Source organism: Delphinapterus leucas, unplaced genomic scaffold (assembly GCF_059928025.1).
Source record: "Delphinapterus leucas isolate spDelLeu-1000000601 "Yukka" unplaced genomic scaffold, BTC_Dleu_Yukka2 spDelLeu_asBTCV2_sq25, whole genome shotgun sequence".
Classification (NCBI taxonomy): Eukaryota; Metazoa; Chordata; class Mammalia; order Artiodactyla; family Monodontidae; genus Delphinapterus; species Delphinapterus leucas.
The window spans coordinates 17,523,888-17,544,588 of NW_028322234.1; the positions used below are offsets into that span (position 1 = coordinate 17,523,888).

The 20,701-nt window shown below is 63.9% G+C and overlaps 1 protein-coding gene across 2 annotated transcripts; it reads right to left on the reverse strand.

Annotated features, from left to right (window-relative positions):
* Positions 1-1,089: 1,089 nt before the first annotated feature.
* KLF16 (KLF transcription factor 16) lies at positions 1,090-20,476 on the reverse strand. 2 transcript variants are annotated; one of them, XM_089905715.1, is made up of 2 exons: positions 19,978-20,476; positions 1,090-3,437 (listed from the first exon to the last, which is right to left on the reverse strand). In XM_089905715.1, exons 1-2 carry the CDS (start codon positions 20,411-20,413, stop codon positions 3,136-3,138), a joined length of 738 nt encoding a protein of 245 aa, XP_089761841.1. In that variant the 5' UTR covers positions 20,414-20,476; the 3' UTR covers positions 1,090-3,135. The 2 variants fall into 2 exon arrangements, with proteins under 2 accessions (XP_089761841.1, XP_022413068.1); XM_022557360.3 differs by lacking the exon at positions 19,978-20,476 and adding an exon at positions 11,440-12,038.
* Between the last annotated feature and the right edge of the window lie 225 nt (positions 20,477-20,701).

Below are 20,701 nucleotides of genomic sequence, written 5' to 3' on the forward strand. Positions count from 1 at the left end.
CAGCACACCTGGGGAGGAGGGCCAGGGGTCCTGAGGCCACCTGCCAATGAAGCGTCCAGGAGGCAAAGGGGGCATCTTCGAGCTGTTTCCGGGGCACATGGGAGTGCGACCAAGAGAGACTAAAGGGGGGGGCTGCCCGCGTGGACCCAGCATTCCAGGAACCCTGCCACAAAGGAGCAGAGAAGCCTGCCAGAGCTGGAGGGGGCCAGGGAGCGAGATTGCGGGCTTTCGGGCCAGATTCCAGGAGAAAGGGAGCAAGGGGAGTGCCAGAGGGAGGCCACCCTCGAGTAAAGGCGAGGGCCCCGTGCCCAGGTTGGGGCGACCTTGGCGGCCCCAAGGACAGGACCCTGGGGAGGGGTGGGCCGGAGCCGGTGGTGCAGTACCAGGGGAGGCCACCAGATGGCAGGTCTGCCGCCTTCCCGGGGGCGGGAAGCGGGGAAACCCGTGGGGAGGGTCCGCGCTCCCCCCACCGCACTCCCCCACACGCCATCCGGGCTCTGGAGACCGCTGGAACCTGGGATACACTTTTCCTAAGAAGGGGTTCAGAGCCCTCACCAGTTTCTCAACGCTCCCGAGGCCCCTTGCCCTCTCATTTGGGAGCCGGCATACAGCAGGCATACACGATACAGGAGCGGCCAGACGATGGGCACAGGAGCCGGGCAGGGGTCGAGGGGAACCTCCGGTGAGGAGCCCTGTCGAGCCCGCAAGTCCTTTAGAGTCTAGAGAAGCGCGGGCTCCCCCCGCCCCCGGTTCCGGAAGGGGGCGGGCAGCGGACGCCCCCGGGCGCCGTGTCACCGCGCCTCGGTTGCCGGGTAACGGAGCCGGAAGGCGGGCTGGGGGCGCAGCTGCGCGAGGCGTGGGTGCCGCTGGACTGCAGCACGCGCCACGCGCCGCAGAGGGCAGCCCCCTCCCCGCACCTTAGGGCTGGAGGGGCGTTGCCAAGACCGCCACCGGGTCCCCGAATTCACTAGCCCACTGCCTCAGTTTCCCCAAGAGGAGGCTGGGGACCCCATTGGCGAGGGGGACAGAGGGACTCAGAGGGCCCACCGGCTCGGACCAGCGATGGGAAAAACCACAAGGCTCTGGAAATCGGGTTTAAAAAAGACATGTTTAATTAATTAAATACCAGGATGAGGCCAGGCAGGGCAAGGGGGGGGGGGTCACCCGAAAGCACAAATCCCTTGGGACCCTACCCCCCCACACCTCGAGAGGCCACAGCTAAAATGGCTGGAGCCAGACTCCAATGACCATCGGTCCCTCCAGACTCCTGGACACAGGGGGGAGGGGGGGCAGGGACAAGTTCTCAGCTCCCTGGGTCCTCAGACCACAGTCCAACCCCCGCGGACATGCACCGGCCAGGGCTGGGACAATGAGGGTGGCGTCCAGACAGACACAAAGGGAAACAAGGCCCGGGCCCGCCCTCTGCCCCCTGGACTAAGGCATCTCACCACCGCGGGAAGATCCTCCGCAGCCCCACCGCCCTCCCCAGGACCCCAGGCACCTGTCCCTGGATCCTGCCAGGGCCGTTCCGGTCCACGCTAGTGCCATCCAAACGCCCCAGCCGCCAACTGGGAGGCAGGAAGGTTCTGGAACACAGAGGGGTGCCACAGACCTCGTGCAGCCAAAGGCGGGATAGGCCTTTTCAGGGTATGGGACAGGGAGCCTGGGTCCCTTCCCATTCCAGGGCCGGGGTCTTCAGTCCCTCTGTCCAAAATGAAATCCAACCGCAGCCACGGTGGGAAGACACCAGGAGGGGACGTGACATCTGTCCTTCCTCATCTTAAGTTCAGACCACGCAGGCCCTCCCCCCCACACCCACAAAGCCTGAGGACAACAGACCACCCACCGGGGCCCAGATCAAGGAAGAGATTGGCGCCTGAAAAAATATTCTACCCGGTCCAAAAAAATCGAGCTATCCCAGGGGGTTCGGGGGTCAGCCCTCCCACTTCCCGCCCGCCCGCCCGCGTGGGTGGGACCTCAACCGCTGGTCCAGTGGCCATGCCCGGGGCAGGATGGAGCAAGGGCCCGGGGCCTCCTCACCCCCATCCGCAGGGCGGGGAAGGGGTGCATTTCGCCCAAAGGCTGGCCTGGTCCCAAACAAGAGAGATTGATTGTCACGTGATGCTGCACAAGGCCAAAGTCGGGGACTCTTCCCCTTCAGGAGAGGGGAGCCAGCCATCCAAACTGGGGGCCAGCTTCCCCCCAGTCTCTCTCACTGACACATTCGCACACCCACCCAGAGGGGCAGGGCAGCCCCCCAAGCCAGCAGACAGAGGAAAATAAATAAGCCTGCAGTAACTCCCATCCGGTGATATTCGCGCCCCGCACCCCGCCCCCACCGTGAGTCAAATTGCTCTTTGGAAGAACCCCCCTTTCTCTCCCTCCCTACCCCAAGTCTCAGAAGCAAAACCGGTACCCCTATGGAAACCCTACGACCTCCCCCGTCCCCACCCACCCAGCCCTCGAGGCTGGGGAGCTGAGGGGCCCCTCCCGTGAGCAGTGGGGTAGAACCTGTGGACACCTGAGATTGAGTACCCGAATGGGGGCGGCCGGGCCACACCCCCGTTTCCCTGAACGTCTCCAATGGCTTTCGGTGGGGTGAGGGGCTCCCGGGGCGGGGGATGGGGGGACACGAGGCAGCCCGCGGTAACCCCTGGTTCACCTATGGCTCTTTGCATACTTCATCCCAACCTGGACAGAGGGGCCTGGGGACCAAGTGTGAACACCGGTTAGGGGGTGCCTTTCCTGGGCCACCTCCCCCCAAGGCCCACACGTCCCTCAAAGCAGGGAGGTGGCGAAGGGGGAAGGGGGAAGGGGGACGCCTCCTGGCCACCCACCCGGGGTCCCTGTTTAACAGCTGGGAAGAGAGTTAACGATCATGGCTATATACAGACACGGGGCCACTACCCCTCCCGAGAGCAAACTCCAAGGCCCGGATGACCCCGGTCCAGTCTCAGACCCCTCCTTGTTTTCTCGAGGGGGCAAGGGCATCTTGGGGGGCCCTCAGGGGGACACTGGAAGGGGCCGGGCTGGCGGTCAGTCCGTTCCCCGCCCCGGGCCGGGACAGCAGGCGTGTTGCTGGTACTCCATGCCCAGGCCCAGCGGGGGCGCGCTCAGGGCGGCTGGACTGGGGCTCTACAGGCCGGCGGGAGCCGGGCTGGGCACCGGGCTGGGCGCAGGGCTGCCCGCCAGGCTGCAGGGCAGCGAGTCGCTGGGCGAGGTGCTGCGGGCGCCCGGGCGCCGGAGCAGTTCCGGGCGGAAGCCGGGGTGGCGGCGCGCGTGCTTGGTCAGGTGGTCGCTGCGGGTGAAGCGCTTGGAGCAGAGCGGGCAGGGGAAGCGCTTCTCGCCCGTGTGCGTCCGATGGTGGCGGGCCAGCTCGTCGGAGCGCGCGAACTTCTTGTCGCAGCCCGGCCAGTCGCAAGCGAAGGGGCGCTCACCTGCGCGGAGGAGGCGGAGGACAGACAGACAGCGGTCAATGTCGGGGGAGGAAGTCCCATCAGATCCCCAAGGGTCCTCGTCATCTGCCTCATCCCTCCCCACCTCGTTCTAGAGTCTGAATTCTGGACGTGAATTTAAAACGTGCAGATGTTTAAAGAAAACGGCCCCAACTCATTTCGCGAACCCCGTGAATACTCTCCCCTCTATTTCCTACGACTAATTGTAATCAGACTGGGAGCAGCTGCCATGGGTCGAAAAGAGAATCTACAGAGACCGCGTTCTCCCAGGACCGCGCGCCCGCGCGCCCCCACCCCCAGGAAGGCGCCACCTCGGTGTCATGTGTACTGGGCACACACGTGTCCGCTCCGAACGCACGTCGAGTTTTCGGAGAGGCTTCTTATGCAAACGGGTCCTGCCGTCCCCACTCCCGCGAAACTCCCTTCTGCCCTTCCTGTGGGGGCATTCGGGGGCTCCCAGGTGCTCGCGATCCCAGTCAAGCCCCTTCCTTTTGGAAATGACCACCCCGTGGGGGGCAGTGTCTGGGCAGCCTCCCGTGCCTTACGCCACTGCTGACCCTCGTGGCCCCTCTACGAGCAGAGGGACATGTGAAGGGACCCCCAACCCCGGCCAACCCCGGGGCCGCACTCGCAGGGTGCGGAGGGACGCAAGGCAAGACGGGGACAGCCCCTGGGTGTGCGCGGGGGGGGGGGGGGAAGGGGCGGAGCCCGAGGCAGCCCCTGGGTGTGCGCGGGGAAGGGGCGGAGCCCGAGGCAGCCCAGGACTCGCCCCGCCCCAGCGGAGCAAAGGCGAGGGGAGGGGCGGGCCGCCACCGGCAACTTCCTCCGCAGACCCCTCCCACCGCCAGGCCGGCCTCGCCCATCCTGCCCCTGCGGGCCACGGCCTTCCCCGCCTGCCAGTCCCCACCCGCCCATTCCTTGGGGGGGGTCTCCGCCCCGGAACAGGGTCGCCCGACCCCCCTCATCAACCCGGGGGGTCGCCCGACCCCCCTCATCAACACATCAACGTCTGTGTTGTCAGCGTCTCCCCAGCCGACCCAGGGGGACCCCCGCCACGCCCCAGGCCCGGGGCCGTGAAGCACCCAAGAGTTTGCACCCTTCTGGACCCAGCGCCGGGTACCTGGGACCCTGGAATCCCCAGGCGTTGTGTTGCCCAATGCTCAGGGGGTTTGCAGGGTGTGTTGGGGGTGGATAGGGTGTGGACACGTGGGCAGGGTCGCCCCTCGTAGCACTGGACGGAACCCAGCAGAGGAAGAGGGGGAGGCCAGCTGGGGGGCAGGAGGGGGAGCCACAGTGGGGTCAGGGTAGGTTACACACTGGGAGGCCCACACCGAGCACTGGGGACTGCGGTGACCCAGGCTGACCCTGCCTCAGGAAACACGCCCACCGGTGGGGGAGGTGCTGAGGGAGACAGACTGAAGGGTGTCCTCAGCCGAGGATCAGAGAAGCACCTGAAAAGCAGCACCCTAGTGGGGGCGTGCACAGCTGACCAGGAGCCGGAGGTGGGGGCCGTGGGACAGACCCGCAGCCGTGGGGTGAAGGGAACCTGCATTCTCAGGGTGACCCAGTGACATCTCTGCTCTGGAAGCTCAAGGCCCGCCCTGGGGAGAGGGCTGGGAGGGGGAAGGGATCGCGAACCACTGAGAGGCACCAGTGGACTTCAGAGGAGCTGCCCAGGAGAGATCGGGACTAAAACCTCCCCTCCCCCACCCCTTCCTCCTGGTCGCACTCGGACACCACCAGCGAGGCAGAAAAGCGGGGGGGGGGGGTCAAAGCCCAGCAGCCTCCCCCAGAAAGTTTCTTGTGGGATACCTGTCGGTTATACTCACGGCTGGGGGAGGGCACGCCCCAGGAGGATGGGGACCCAGACGCGCTGGTGCCACCTCCCCCAGGGGTCACAGGCCACAATCATGGTGCTGGGGGGAGAGCAACTGTCCAAGACCACAGGTGGCCCCAAATCCCTGGGCCTGCCCCCCCCACACACACCCCATGCTTCCCCTGCAACAATCCAGCAGGCAGAGTCCGCAGCCGTTGGGGAGGGGCCCCGGCGGGGACGTCCTCCATAGAATCACGGGGCTCAAAACAGCCCCAGAAGGTACACCCCACCCCACCCCACTAGGAACCGACAGGTCCCGAGGGCCTAGGTCTGGGGGCGGGGCTGCTGGCTTCCAAGCAAACGGGGGCCTGGGGGAGCGACGCCCCTCCGAGGGGCATGCGGCCCTGTCGCCATCTTGCAGGACGCAGGCTGGGGAGAAGGGGGGGAGAGGGGGGCCAGCCCGCCACGGGTGCGCCCCACAGTTGGCTCACTTCCCCATTTAGGGCAGCGGGGCCCGCCTCCCGCCCTGCCCTCCCCTCTCTCCGTCCCGCAGCTCTACTTTGCCACCAGCAGGTTGCAAGAGCGGTGCCAGCGCCCGCAGGGGCCGGACGCCTGCAGCCGCCCGGAACACAGCTGCCGCACGTAGCTCGGCGGCGGCAGGGACATCCGCAGCCCCCGCCGGCCCCGCTCACGTGGTCCCGCTCCCGCCGGGGCCGGGGGTCGCCTCGCCGGCTGGCCGCCTGCCAACCCCGCCCCACGCCGGGTTGCTGGGTAGCGCAGCGCACGTGCGCACGTGGGTGGCGCGGCCCGGGGCTCGCAGGCTTCCCTCCCCACAACGTCGGGCGGATGCCTGCAGGATGCCAGGGCCTGCCACCCTCTCAGTCCTCTGGCCGGGAAGGGCGGTAACGTTCAGAGGCTCAGAGCCGGCATGCCGGGTGCAGCTGCCTGTCTGCCCAGTCCACCTGGGTGCCGGAGGAGGATGCAGTGGGCGGGGCTGCGGTGGACTTGACCCTCTGACTTGGGCTGGGACTAGGGGTGAGCTCAGGACGGCCGGAAAGGAGGTCCTGGCGACCGTGCGCCAGGCCTGGCTCAGTGTGCTCGGCCTTCACGGGGGACAGTGCCCCACCTCCCCGGGCTGGGGCTGGGGGCCAAGGGTCTGACAGCTGACCTTCACTGTGACCTCCTGAGGTCATCACTAACCTAAGAGGAGGGTGTGTGGCCCACAGCCAACCCTTGCGCAAATGCCCACCTACCAGGTGGACTGCACCGGGGGAGGGGCCCAGGTAAGGTAGCATCCCAGGAGAGCTGGAGAAGGCTGGGACTGCAGCAGGTGCGGGGGCAGGGGGCTTCCCAAAGGAGATAGGCCTGAGCAGGCCGCGAAGGACAGTACGGACATACAGCCAAAAGGATTGAAAATTGATGGTGAGGTCCGGGGGTCAGAGCACAGGGTCCCCGTGCAGCTGGCCATCCTGATGGCTTTAACAAAGACCAACCCGTGCGAAGTTCATGTGCTCTGCGATCTTAAATACTCCCTAGACGTTAGCCACCCCCATCTCTCTCCCTGTCCCCGCCCCTCCTGTAGGTTTTCCATTTCAATTGCTCTGCGGTTGCCACCAAAAACCGTAGGCAGGGGTCTTGCAGGCCCTCACCTCCCCACGTGGTACCTGGCAGCAAATCCCATCAGAGCCCCTTTCAAAATATGTCCAACCACCCCCGCACCGTCCCCCCCCCCCCCCCCCCGCCCCGGCTCTTCGTGGCTCCAGCCCCAAGCTCAGGCCAGGAGTGAGGCGGCAGCCCATCGGCGGGTGCCTGGGCCGCCCAGCCTGTGCTCTGCTCCCTGGCTCAGAGTCGAAGCTGAAGTCTACTGTGGCCTCGCTTCTCTGCAGCCCCGGTAGCTGCTCCTCACGCACCGCCTGGAACCTCTCCCCCATCACTCCGTCCCTTTTCTGTACTAACGTCACCCTTCAGAGCAGACGCTCCTTATCCCGCTGGGGTACCCCCCCAACTGTCCCCGTTCTCGGCTTTCTTATGCTTATGCTCAGTCTCTCCTGGGAATGATATGTGCCCCCCACCTGACCATAAAGCTGACAGCACAGGCCTGGCACACCGTGGGTGCTTAACACATGCGTGGAAAACGTCTACAAGCCCCGAGAATGGCACTCAGGTTGCTACAGCTCCAGCAGCAGCTAACCAGCTAGCTTGCTGGTACGTCATCTGGTTTACCTCCCCACCCCCCAGGTAGGAGCCACCACTACCCCCGTTTACATAAAAAGCGGGCCCCCTGCCACCCCACACCTCTCCTCCCTCCTGGGGAACCCAGGCTGCCCTCGCTTTGCTTCCCCACCCGGGCTGGCATCTTCAGCATCGGGGGTGACGGCCCACTCAGTGCCTGTGTGTTCAGGCCCCACAGAGCATGTGTGTTCCGGAGCCCCGCTGTTCTGGAAATGGGACTGGGTGAGGGTGGCCCCCCTCCCTCCCCGGGAGGCCAGCTCCTCAGGCTGGTATCGTGTGCCAACTCCCGGGCCATCTGGGCCAGCTTTATCAGGGAGCCTGGGTGGGGGGTGGTTATCACCCCTTGCAAGGTTGGGGGCACCCTCCCCCGCCCCCCAGCTGGGGCACCAGCACCGGCACCGTGAGCAGTCCCAGCTGCTCGCTGCACCCTGCTGCGGGAGGAGGGAGCTGGGGGGCGGGCAGTCCTGGGCACTCGCACCCCACCCCGCGCCCTGGCACTGCCCCATTCTGGCCCCCCAGATAAGCCACCAGTCTCCTGCGCCCCACCTGGCACGCTAGGGGCGCTCACAGCTCTGCGAGGCGTGGAGGTGGGGTCTGCTGACTCAGACAGCCCTGGGGGGTGCGGTGGCTACTTCCCCTCTGGGCCTCAGTTTCCCTGTCTGCCTCTCCTCCTGGGGGCCTGTTCAGCAAAGAATACCACCACCACCACCACCCTTAGGCCGCTTGGCAAACAGGCGTTGCCCTAGCCGCCTCTTGTCCCCCAAGTCCTGGGCCTTGTCCCTCCCACCCAATTCGTGCGGTGGCCCACTGCTCTCCCTCCAACACAGCGGCCCCCCTCCTCGATCCCTCTGCCGGATCCTAATCCCTTCCCCATAAACGGATTTTCCTCTGCAAAGCCGGGCCTGCCCGCCCCCCCCCACCTGCCCTTGGGATTAAAGGGCACACTTACCTACTCTGCCCCCTCCCCACCTCCCACCCACCACAGCCGCAGCCCTCCAAATCCACGCTCCAGGTTCCCTGCCCCCACCCCCTGCAGCCAGGGTGCCGGCCCCTCTCCTGGGACACACCCTTCCCTGCTACATCTGACCCCGCGGTGTCGCTCAGAGGCCTCTTCCTACAGGAAGCCTTTTCCTCCATCACCGCTGCTGTCACTGTCCCCCCAGTGTTCCAGGAGTCCCGGGGGACGGGGACTGGGTTGTCCCCACAGTGCCTCTCACACACTGTAAAGGCTCAGCTACTCTTGCTCTGGCTCAAGCAGACAGGGTTTTACGGGGGTCTCAGCTGGAGGTATTGCCGCAACGCCCAGGGGACACTGGATGATGTCTGAGAACATATGTCACTGTCACAACGGGGGGTGCTCCAGGTGGGGGCCAGGGAGGCTGCTCAACACCCTACAGTAGCCAGGACGCCCCACACAGACAATGAGCCGGCCCCGAAGTCAGCAGGGCCGAAGGGGAGACCCTAGACTAACAGCCCCACTTCCAGATCTCAGCTCCTTGCGGGGAGGGGGCCTGAGCCCACCAGAAGGTGCTGGACACTGGGGGCACTGGGGCAGGGGAGCAGTCCGGAGACGAGGGAGGTTGGGAGAGCGAGGAGTAGATTGCCAGCCTCTCCGCCCCCGCCCCACCTCCCTCCCTCTCCCTCTCGGTATCCACGGCAACCGCGTCAACATCTCCTGCAGCTTCCCAGTCCTTCCGTGCCCCACGCTGGAGGCAGGAGAGCTCCTTCTGGGCCAGGGGCTGCGGGCCAGACACAGGGGACCGGAGGACAGCCGTCCCCGCTCCCCCACAGCTGGGTGGCCCTGTGAAAGACCCCATCGCCCCTCCTGGTCTCCCCACCCCAAACCTCTGTGCCAAATGGAGCAGGGATGATAAGACACCACACTCAACTCGCCGGGCTCCTGCTGGGCCTGCTTGCTCATCTGTAAAATGGGGCCAGGCCAGGATGGGAGCTCTCTTTACTTTACAGAGAGGAGAGCCGCCATCAGGCAGAGGCGAGTGGAACGGGACTCCCTCCCAAAGGCCCTCGGGGGACAACGGCGCAGCAGACAGCCATCATCTAATTAAAGCTCCTCATCAGATCACTCCCCAGGCCTGCCCCCAGCAGTGGGCAACAAGAGGTCCAGACAAGCATGGCTTCCCCACCCCAAAACAGGCATAAAAACAGCTGCCCCCTGCCCTGGGGGCTGGAAAAACCCAAAGGCCTTGACACAAACCCTGGGTAGGGTTTGGTGGTCCTGAGCACTAGACACATGCTTAATTTGCAATCACTGAGCACGAAGGTGCCCCAAACCCTCCAAAACCAGCACCAAAGGTGCCTAGGTGCACGACTTTCACCCTCAGGAGCAGCACCCCCCCCACCCCAGAGCCCAGCACCATTATTATCCAGGGGGCAAGGCATGGGGGGATGGCACCCTGCCCTTCCCCACCCATCACTGGGACACCCCAACTCAGTCCCCTGGGCCTCGCTTTCTCTTTAAAACCAGAATGGCAATACTGACATCCAGGCCTTCGACAAGGAGTCCTTTCTCCCCCAAAGGCTTAGGGGGGCGGCCAGTACTGCCTGGGGGCCCACGGAGGTTCTCAAGGATCCCAGAATACCCTGGGGAAGTGTCCCTACAGAGCCACAGTGGGAAGGGGGGTGGCCACCCCCTTCACCAGACCCAGAGACTCAAACAGAATGTGGAAAAAAACAAACCAAACTAGAGCACTAGGGGGTCTGAGCCACTCGCAGGGGTCACACCGTCCATGTCTCTGCCACAATACTAGGTCCAACCCCGCTTCCATGCACGCACTCCACGTGTTCCTACAGTGGGAGCGTGTCCACTGAGCCAAGGTGATGCACCCTACTGCCCGACGTGACCCCCATAACGGCCCTCAGGAGAAGGCAGCCCGGAGGGGGTAGGTAATGTGCTAGAAACGGACAGAACCACCAAGTCCAAGTGCACGCCCACCCAGCTCCCCTGCCCTTTCCAACAGAAGGAACACCTCCAATGTTCAAACTCAGGCTGGTGACCAAGGCCCACCATCCCCAGACCCCCAGCCCAAGAGAAAATCCTCAGGGTTGAGGGTGGGACTCCGTGGGGAGGACTGAGAGGACCCACAGGAGGAAAAAGAGGGGGTGACAAAGTGAAAGGGTGGCCAGAGCCCCCCTACCTCCGGCTCCCTAGCGGCCCTTCCCCACCCCCGGCTGGGCTGTGAGACGTGACAGTGTCGCGCGGAACCCACCCCCGCCCCCAAGCCTTCCCGGCTCCCGCTGCAGGCGGGGGCGTGGGGGGGACCCAGGAAGCTGCGAAACGCACTGAGGACGTGACACCCTCAGGGGTCCCCCTCCTCCCCAGACTCAAGCCCTAACCCGCACTCCCAGCCCTGCCTTCCGCGTTATTAAAATACATATAAAGGAAAAGAAAACGTGTCGGGCACCCCCCAACCTGGCTCTGCACCAGGCGCTCCGCCGCTCTCTGGGGTGAATCCTCGCGGCCACCTCGGAGGCAGCGCGCGGTTCCTCCTGCCTTTCTACAGAGAAGGAAACCAAGGCAGGAGAGAGAACGAGAACCTCAGAATTGGACGCTCCGACCATGATGCCCACCAACCAGATCCGAAACCAACGAAAAATAAAAGAGAAACGAGGCCGAGAGCGAAGGAGACTGCCCGGGAGCCCCGATCCCGCCCGCGGACCCCGCCGCGACGCGCGCCCCGCGAGCCGCTGCCGCTGCCTCGGCGCCCGCCATCCGCTCGCCGCCCGACCGCGTGGCCGCCACGCCCCCCGCGCGCGCCCCACCCACCAAGGCCCCGCCCTCCCGGCCGGCGCGGCGGCGGCCCGGGCGCGCCCCCCTCCCCGCCCCCGACGCGCCACGCAGTTTCGGGGTCCCGGCGGGGGGGTTGGGGGAGCGCGGGAGGCCGCCCTCGCGCGAGCCGGGCGCGCGGCCAGACTCACCTGTGTGCGTCCGCAGGTGCGACTTGAGGTGGGAGGACTTGTAGTACGCCTTGGCGCAGCCCGGGAAGGGACAGCGGTGGCTCTTGGCGGCGGCGGGCGCGGCGCCGGGGGCGCGGCCGGAGGACGGGGACGAGGCGGCCGAAGAAGAGGAGGCGGGCGAGGCGCCCCCCGGAGCGGCGCCGGGCCCGCCGCGCAGGTCGGCCAGGATGCTGGCGGCCAGCAGGTGGGGTGCGGCGGCGGCGGCGCCCGGGCCTGGGCCCGGGACGGCGGGGGCCGGCGGCGGCGGCCCCGGGGGCCCGGGCGGGGCGGCCTCGCGGCGCGGCGCGCGCACATCCAGGCCAGCGGCCGGGCCCGCGCCCTCGGGGCCCGGTCGCCCGCGGTGCACCACGGCGCCTGAGGAGATGGCCATGAGCACGTCGGCGGCGAAGTAATCCACGCACGCCACGGCTGCCGACATGCCAGGCAGGGGCGGGCGGCGCGGCCGAGCGGGCGGAGCGGAGGCGGCGGGAGCGGCGCCCGTCCGGCCGGCGGCGGCTGATCGAGTGCGGGAGGCGGAGGAGGAGGAGGAGGAGGAGGAGGCCGGCGCGCGCCGCCGCCGCCGCCGCCCGCGCTCGGCCTGCCCCGCCCCGCCTGACGCGCCCTGACGCACCGGAGCCCGCGGGGGCGGCCGCGGCCCGCCCCGCCCGGAGGACGCCCCCTCGGGGCGCACGGCCACGCCCCCCGCCTGGCGCGCCCTCCACCACCCTGCCCGCTGCGCGCGGCCGCCGGGGGCGGGGCCGGGCCGAAGGAGCCGCCCCCTGGCGCGCCTACTCTGGCAACGGAGTACGCCTTCCCTCCTTCTCCCAGCGCTCCTTCCCCACGCGGGGCGCCAGGCCGGGGAGCCAGCCCCCTCTGGCCCTCCTCTCCCCCTGCGGCCACCCCTGGTCCGCTTCCCCGAGCACCTTCTCCTCACACCAGGAAGCTCCGCCCGGTCCCCGCTACGGTCCCGCCTCCGGGGCGCGCCCCGCCCCGTCCCGGCTCGCCCCTCCCTCCTCGGAGGGCCACGCCCCCTAGGGCGCGCCCCTCCCTGCTCGGCGCGCGCCCCGCCTCCCCGCGGGCTCGCCCACCCCACGCTGGGGCGCGCGGCCGGCGGGGGCCCGCCCCTTCCTCGGACGCTTCCACCCTGGCCCGGGCGCGCCCCAGGTCAAGATGGGGGAGGGGTCCGTTCCCCACGTGGCCCGGTGGGGGTGCGGAAGTGGCCAGCCCCGCCCCCCGGCCACGTGCGCGACCCTTCCCCCTCTTCTCCCCAGTTTGTGGCCCTGCTCGACCGCGCGCCCCCTGCCTTCTCTCGCCCGCTTGCTTTCATGGGGGGTGTCCCCCTCGCCGCTCCCGGAGACCCACAGCTAGGTAGGGGAGGGGAGGACTCCCCGCCTGGTAGCGTCGAGCTAACGTGCGCTCGTTCCTCTTTTTTTGACCCATTCGGGAGTGAGGAGGGCTGGGGTCACAAAGGGTGGGGCGCGGGGTGCTTTGGGTTGGAAGAGTGGGTCGGCCCCGCTAGGACAAGGGGGTCGGGAACATCGCTACCGGCGCCAGTCAGAGATCTTTGGGGCGCAGACGGGGCAAGTGGGGCCTCGGCAAGACCCCGAGGACGTCCTGGCCAAGTTGTTTAATGTCGATGACGCCAGGAACGCACATGCCCGGGGTCCGCCCAACCCGCAGTTGTGAAGCAGCGGGCGCGGGGAAGTGGGGCGATGGGGTGGTCCCCTCCATTGCGACCACGCCCCCGCCCCTTTCTAGGCAGGCCACGGGACCGTGCAGTGGCAGGAGCGGCCTCCAGGGGACCTTCCTGCACGGGTTCTTGTTTTCTCGGTGACCCGCCCTGAGCTGGGTGTGGACAGAGGCCGGGGGCTCTAGCCCAGACCCCATCCCGGGACTGAATACTCACCCTGGCCACCTGCAACACATACCCCCTCCGCGCGCTGGCTGACAAGGCCTGGCTCCGCCCCATGCGTCCCCCTGGTCTAGGCCAGACCATCCTTGGTGGTACCAGCTTGTGCCAGCCTCCTCTGGGGGCCCGCCCTTGCACAAGGGTGGACAGAGGGAGGGAGAGGAGAGGGACACTGGAGCAATGACTTCAGGCTTCAGAGAGGAGACGCCGCTTCTTCCTTTAACAGATGAGCCCACTCCCACTCCAGGTGGGCACTTGGTGGGCGCCGGCTGTCAGCATTCCTTCTGGCCGGGGCCTCCTGTGCCTTTGAAAGTCTAGGAGGGTGGCCCACCTGGGCAGGCCCCCACCCTCCACCATCTCAGCACAGCCACCCTCAGGTCTTCCCCAAGTCCCTGTGCCTGGCCTCTCCCAAGTCCAGACAAGGCAGGAAGTGCTTTGCAGGCTGCCCCCATAGGCCCCAGCTCACCCCAGCATGTAGGGAAGAAGCAGGACAAGAAAGATGCCAGGACCCTTTGTTCGTTCCTTCCACTGATGTTTATAGGATCCGAGCAAGATCTCCCCAGTGGCTTTGCCCTCCAGGGGCTCAGAGTCTAGGGCAAGGCAGCTGGGACTCAAGACAGTGGCACAGCGGATGGACACAGGCCTGACAAGTGGAAGAAGTGGGGGTAGCATCCCAGAGATGGCTCCACCTGGGGCCTGCAGTTCAAGGGGGCAGCCACAGGAAACTGGGGCAATAACTGAACGGGGCCCTTCTTCCCACAGGCAAGCGAGGGGTGGACTGTGGCAAAGCAGGGCTTAGGACTGCCGTCCCGGCTGTGCCTGGCAGATCTCACGGCCCCAGACAGACCATTTTCTCAGAACCCCAGGTGTGCACTCGCTCCCACGGATAATCAGGGTCTTGGACCTGTGGCTTTCTTCCACGGACCACTTGTGCAGGCAGGAGACCCCAGGCGGGGGACCACACTCCACCCACAGTGTTTCTGTTCACACCCCAGGCCCCGAGGGATGCCTGGGTGACCCCTGATGACGCCCCCTGCCCCACCCTGACCCCATGCCCACCTCTGCCTTATGTTTTGTCACCCTATCCTCACTACAGCCCTTCAGGAGTTGTCACCCCATTTCATAGATGAAGACATCAAGGCTGGGAGAGGTCTCAGAAGTGGCCTGAAGTGGCTGGCCCACGTGGAAGAGCTAGGAGGCAGCAGAGGGTTTAGGGGCCTGAGCTTCTGTCCTGGCCGGGGCACCCACACAGAGGTCAGTCCCTTCTTTCTCCAGACCTCAGTTTCCTCACCTGTAGATGGGGGCCCATCTCTAGCCTTCCCTTCTGGCACCAAGGAGTTCAGGGGGCTCTCGCCAGACCACAAAGCCCATGGAGCCAAGCTGGGCAGAAGCAGACACAGGGAGGTGTGGAAGGGAAGGGGGCTCAGAGGGTGAGCCTCCCAGCTGCCAGTGAGGGAAAGGCAATATAAAGTGGAGCGCATTGGAAACATGGATGCCCTGGGGCCCCGACAGGTCAGAGTGGGAATCTAGGCTCGTGTACCTGCGTGTACGTCTGTGTGTCTGTATGTATAGACATTCTGGAAGGACCATAGCTTTTTTTTCTTTTAAAGACAGGGAACCCTTTTTGTCTTAATAGTACTTTCTGTATAGTTCAACCTTTTTTTTAATCCATGTGGATTTATCACTTTTATTTTCTTTAAATGTCAGTAGATATCTAGGCAGTGCAATTATGGGCCATGGGCCCTTTCCTTTCATACTTTTCTGTATGAAAAGTTTTTGTTTTTCTTTTTGTTTTGGACATGCCATGCGGCTTGCAGGATCTTGGTTCCCCCAGCAGGGATCAAACCTGGGCCCCTGGCAGTGAAAGCACACAGTCCTAACCACTGGACTGCCGGGAAAGTCCCTGAAAAGTTATCTTCTAAATAACTCCCCCGCTTTGGTGTGGGCTGGGCTGAGGACAGTAACCTGCTTGTGGGGAAACCTGGGGACCCCACCTTAGCCAGGAGGTCAAGGTCGTCTTCAGGGTGTCAGCAATCCCCAGTGGGATATGATGAGAAGGGCACCTCACTTCTGGGTGTTCTTCCCTAAACCCATAGCCCTGGTCTGATCACGAGAAAACCTCAGAAAGGCCCAGATTAGGGGACATTTTACAGAAATTCCCGACTGGTCCCCAAACTGTCAAGGTCATGAAAAACCAGGAAAGACTGCAGGAGCGTCACAGGTTTTAAGAGGGTAAGGAGACATGATGACTGAAGGCCATGTGGGCTGCCGGGTCGGACCCTGGAACAGAACAGGACGTTAGTGGGAAAACTGTGAAGACGGGGAAAAAAGTCTGGAGCGCGCGAATGGGCAGGTACACAAGTTAGTCCTTGGTTTTCACAAGACCCTCCCACGAGGGGCGCTGGGGGAAGGCTAGACATGGCAGCTTTTCTGTAAACCCCAAACCAGTCCGAGGTGAACATTTGAAATTAAACACGAGGAGTGGATGCTAGCAGCCCACATCCGAGGCACCAGGAGTTCTACATTTTCACAGCTGTGTACAGAGCTGTCACAGCCGTAAGTGTGGTACCTTGTGACCCAGCAATTCCACTCCTGCAAAGGTACACAAAAATTATTTTTTCTTTTTTAAAGCCGTGCACCGTGCAGGATCTTAGTTCCCCGACCAGGGATCGAACCCGTGCCCGCTGCATTGGGAGCGCAGAGTCTTAACCACTGGACCACCAGGGAAGCCCCCATCCCTGTTTATTTCTAACTTGTGTCAGATTACTCACCGTGGTCCTAGGGGTTGGTCACACGTAGGAGGTGCAGAAGGCCCCAGCCCAGGCCTAGCCGGGCAGTGGGCATGTGGCTATCTTCCCCCACAGGAGGTGCCAGGTCCCTGCTCCCAGCTGCTGGGGAGAGACCCAGCCCACCCGCCCACCCCCGCAACCCGTCCCTTCTCTAGGAGCGGGAGGGGGCGGGTATGGCCTGAGCCCCGTGAATTCCCTCCCCAGGGCCCCTGCTCATCCTCCATTCCTTGCTGGCCTGGGACCAACCCCTGGAAAGCAGGGGCTTCCGGAGGAAAGTTTCAGATGGCCAGCTGCAGTGGGGGCCACCCGTGGGCCTGGCCTCCTCGTGCCCTGCTGGGGGAGATGACAAGCCCTCTTCAAGGCCCTCTCCTGTAACGTGGGTTGCGCGACGCTCTGCTGGGCTTCAGAGAGCACCTGGTTCGGCTCCTCCCAGAGATGACCATGACCACAGCCAGGCCCATCCCTTCCACCTCACCTGGACGTGCTGTGGACACACACGGGGCTCTGACCTGTTCCCCCTGGCCCTGGGGTCTGGCAGCACAGAGCTCACTGTCCAGCAGGGGCACACCTGTGTCCCAAGACCACTTGAGCACCAGAGAGCCCAGGCCTGAGTCCTGTCAGGGTCCCAGGCCTTCTTCTCTGGGCAGCTTGGCCAGAGCCATCTCCCCTGAAGTTGGGACAGTGGGGATGGCGACCCCAGTAGCCCAGGGTTGTCGTCGTGAAGATCCACTGCACACGGCAGGAGCTTTGAAACTTAAGGGGGACGCTGATGCTGGGCTGGCACTCCCACCTGACGGAATCGCACAATTAACACGTTGGCCCTGCAACCTGACCGTGAAGCATACAGACAAGTGCCTACCCTGGGGGAGCGCCCAGGCCCTGGGTCGGGGTGCCGGGGGCCCTGAGGGGTGGCACCCACCGCGAGGCCCCATCTCAGATCTGGGCCCTGGGGGGACCACAGCTCCTCACATAACCTTAGCCACTACGCGTCAGGGAGGACACTGAACTCCCCACCCTCTTCTGGGACCCCTGGGGCCCCCCAGTTAACACGAAGACGGCAGAATCAGAGGGGTGGGTCCCACCAGTTCAGCCTGATGGGGGGTGGGCAGTGAAGCAGGGTCGCCAGAGGAAGGAAGGGAGGATGGACGGAGGGCCCTCGGGGGCTGGGCCCCGCAGGAAATCCAGTCGGGGCTCCTGAGGGCGAGGGGCATGCGCACAACCCGGACCCCACCCTCGGGGAGGGGCCTGTGCCTGGCTGAGGCAGCCCCACCCCCTGGGCGGGCCGTGTCCCCCGGGGTCCCTGGGTGCCAGGCGTGCCTAGGCCGCGGAACAGAGAGCCTGGACCCTGGTTCCGGGACCCAGGGGCCAGGTGTCAGGTGAGGTGCGCCAGGCCAGGTGTCGAGCGGAGGACGCGAGGCTCGGGGGAGCCGGGGGGCGCCTGCTGAGCAGCGCAAGAACGCTGCCCGGTGTGAACACGTGTGTCCTGGGAAATTCACAAAATGGAGAACCGAAAGTTGGCCCTTGTCCCAGGCGGCCTGGCTCATGGGCCGTACCAAGTGGAAAGGAAGGGGGGGGGTGCATCCCGGAAGGTACCACTCCCCCCATCACAGCCCCTGCGGTTCAGAGGCTGAGCCCCTCAGAGGCACCCCCCGTGGGAGAGGCGAGTCCCCCGCAGAAGGGCAGAGCCCGCCGGCCGGGCCAGCCTGAGGAGCCCCTGGCCTTAGCTTATCCCTTCCTTGCAATGGGCAGGCACCGGCGAGTAAAGCACTGTGCTGACCTCAAGCAAGGTCAGCACCTCGCACTGTGACTGTACATGGGGGCCGGGGGGAGGCCCCAAAGGCTTAAGTTTTCAGAATCCTATCTGTCAGAACTAGCATTACAGGGAACATGTTCAAGCCATCAGCTATTTATTATGACAGAACTTTTCTTGATTTTCACGAGGGGAGTTGGGGCCTCCAGACAGTAAAGAAGTCAGCAGGGTTCAGGATGACTGGGGTGATAGGGTCTAGAAACAGAGCCCCGGACATGGAGAGCCCCTCGTGCGTGCGGTAAAGGCGGTGCTTCAGTCGGGGAAAGAATGGCTTTATCGGGAAATGGCTTTGGGGTCGAACGATTTGGGAAAAAGCAGTTTGGGTTCCTACCTTACTCCTTCTCAGAAGTCCTTTCTAGAGTTAGACCAAAAATTTAAATACATATTTAAAAAACAAACCATTATATTTACATAAGAAAACATCAAACGTTTTACAGTCGTGGAGTAGGGAAGATATCTCTGAGCACTATACAAAATGCAGAAGCCATATTGATAAGGTAATGACTGATAACTATTTTAAGTGCCTGGCAAAACTAAATAAATAAAATTAACAAACAAACAAAAAAACCAAAGAAACCCACACACAATCCAAGTCAAACACGAATGACAAGTTGGAAAAAATATGTATCTTTTTTAAGACAGTGGGCTAATTTTCTTTATCTGTAAAGTGTTCCTATAAAACAGTAACACCAAGAACCCAACAGAACCCAACCCAAGAACCCAATAGTAACATCAAGAACTCAGTGGACAAAGAATGTGAAATACAAATGGCTTTTTAAGTATATACATGTTTATAATACACTTCCAGTTTCAAAATGATTATATTAGTGGTAGAAATGATCAACATAAAAACAAATCTGACAGAAGCACTGAGATGTTTGATTATACTTCTAGGAAACACAAATGAAGCTACAATGAAATACTATTTTAAGGGCTCACATACCCATTTAGAGTTCTATGGAAAGCCCTTGGATCTAGTCCTTCTGTATTAAGGAATTCAGCCTCCAGAAGTACTCGTACTTGGGTAGGAAAATATTTGTACGAGGATACTGGATCTAGCATTGCCTGCTACAGAAGACTGGAAAAAACCTACATCTCAACCAACAAGAAACAGGATGAATAAATTATAGTGCTAATAAACTGTGGCGTGGCCACCAGGAGGACTGGATCCAATCTATCTATGTAGGGGAAACTCAACACTCTCCAAGACACGCTGAGTAAGAGGATCACACTTTTGTATGAACTCATTAGGTACACATGCATTTTCTTTGTTGACACATAAGAAACTGCTTCCTCTCTGCCCCAGTGGAGGGGAGCACTTGAGGTCAGGGGTGGGAAGAACACTGAGTTTTCACCCAACACTCTTCTATACTCTGAATTACTCTGTGTGTCTGAAAACATTTTTGTTCAATCGTGACCCGTCGCTTTGGACTTGCTGCACTGCGGAGCCCCGGCACTCAGGGAACTTACATTCTGATGGGGTGAAAAGACGGCGGGCTCTTGTGACACGGGCAGCAGTGGGGTCGGTGGGAGCACAGGGCTGGGGGGCGGCTTCGGGGAAGAAATACTGCAGCGGGAGGCTGAGGAGCCGGACGTGCTGAGGGGGATCGGCAAAGGCCGGGCCGTAGTGGCGGCACGTCGGTCACGAGGACCCGTCCGTGCAAAGGCCCCGCGGCGGAAAGGACCCGATGCTCTCTGCTCCCGAGAGAACACACCCCACGTTCAGTTTTGCTCCCAGACGTCCTGGATTATCAAATACGAGCCTAGCCTCCCAGCGGGAGGGCCCGTGGGGCTCGGGAGGGTCAAGGCCGGGCACCGTCCTGGGTCAGGGACGGCATGCCCGGGGCCACTCCCGGCTCTTCCAGCGCCCCAGGCCCGAGGGCCAGCTGTGAGCCACAGAGAGCGCTGACACACACCCGCCGCCGTCGGCCGGCCCGCTGGGCGCGCCCCCACGACCGGGACGGCGGCAAGGGCAGGGCCGGCCAGCCGGAGCCCGAGCCGCTGCCACTTACCGCGCAGGCCGCGGTCTCCTCGCGCTCCGCCACCCTCCGCCTCCGCCGTGCGCGCGCCACCCCACTTCCGCTTTCGCCCGGCCGCGCCCCTTGCCGTCTTCCCCGCCCCCAGGCCGAAGCACCGCCCCCTCTTAAAGGGGCCGCGGACTCCGAGGGGCCGAGGCGGAAGCATCGCCGGCTCCCGGCCTCGCCACTGCCTAGTGTCGCCACACACGCCGAGCCGCCGCCCGACCTCGGGGTGGATGACAGGCCTCTGAGGACTTACCCACTCTAGAGTGCCGCCCTTGGAGGTCGCAGGGGGTACTCCGGAGGCCGTTGATGAGCCAGGCGTCTGGCCAGGGTCCAGGGTTACGCGGACCAACCCTGTCTTCAAGGGCACCCCGGGCGGAGGATACAGCTCAGACCAAGGTCCGGAGGCGCGTTGCGGGGTGCTCATGGTGACCTCATTCCTGGGGAGGCCTCACGCGGCCTCGGACCTGCCACTGCCCTCCACTGGACCCAAGCGTCCCCGTTTGCAAGACTCTCTTAGCTCTCTGGGCAGCGGGAGCCGAGGACGGGTGGGGTGGGGTGGGATGGGAAGAGCAGCCCTGCGATGTCTACCACACGGGCACGGAAGGGTTGTCTGCCTCTCTGGGGGCCCGGAGCAGGCCCAGCCTAAATCGGCGGCGGCCACTTCCACCCCCAGGGTTGTCTCGGAGACAGGAAGCCCACCACCCTCCCCAGG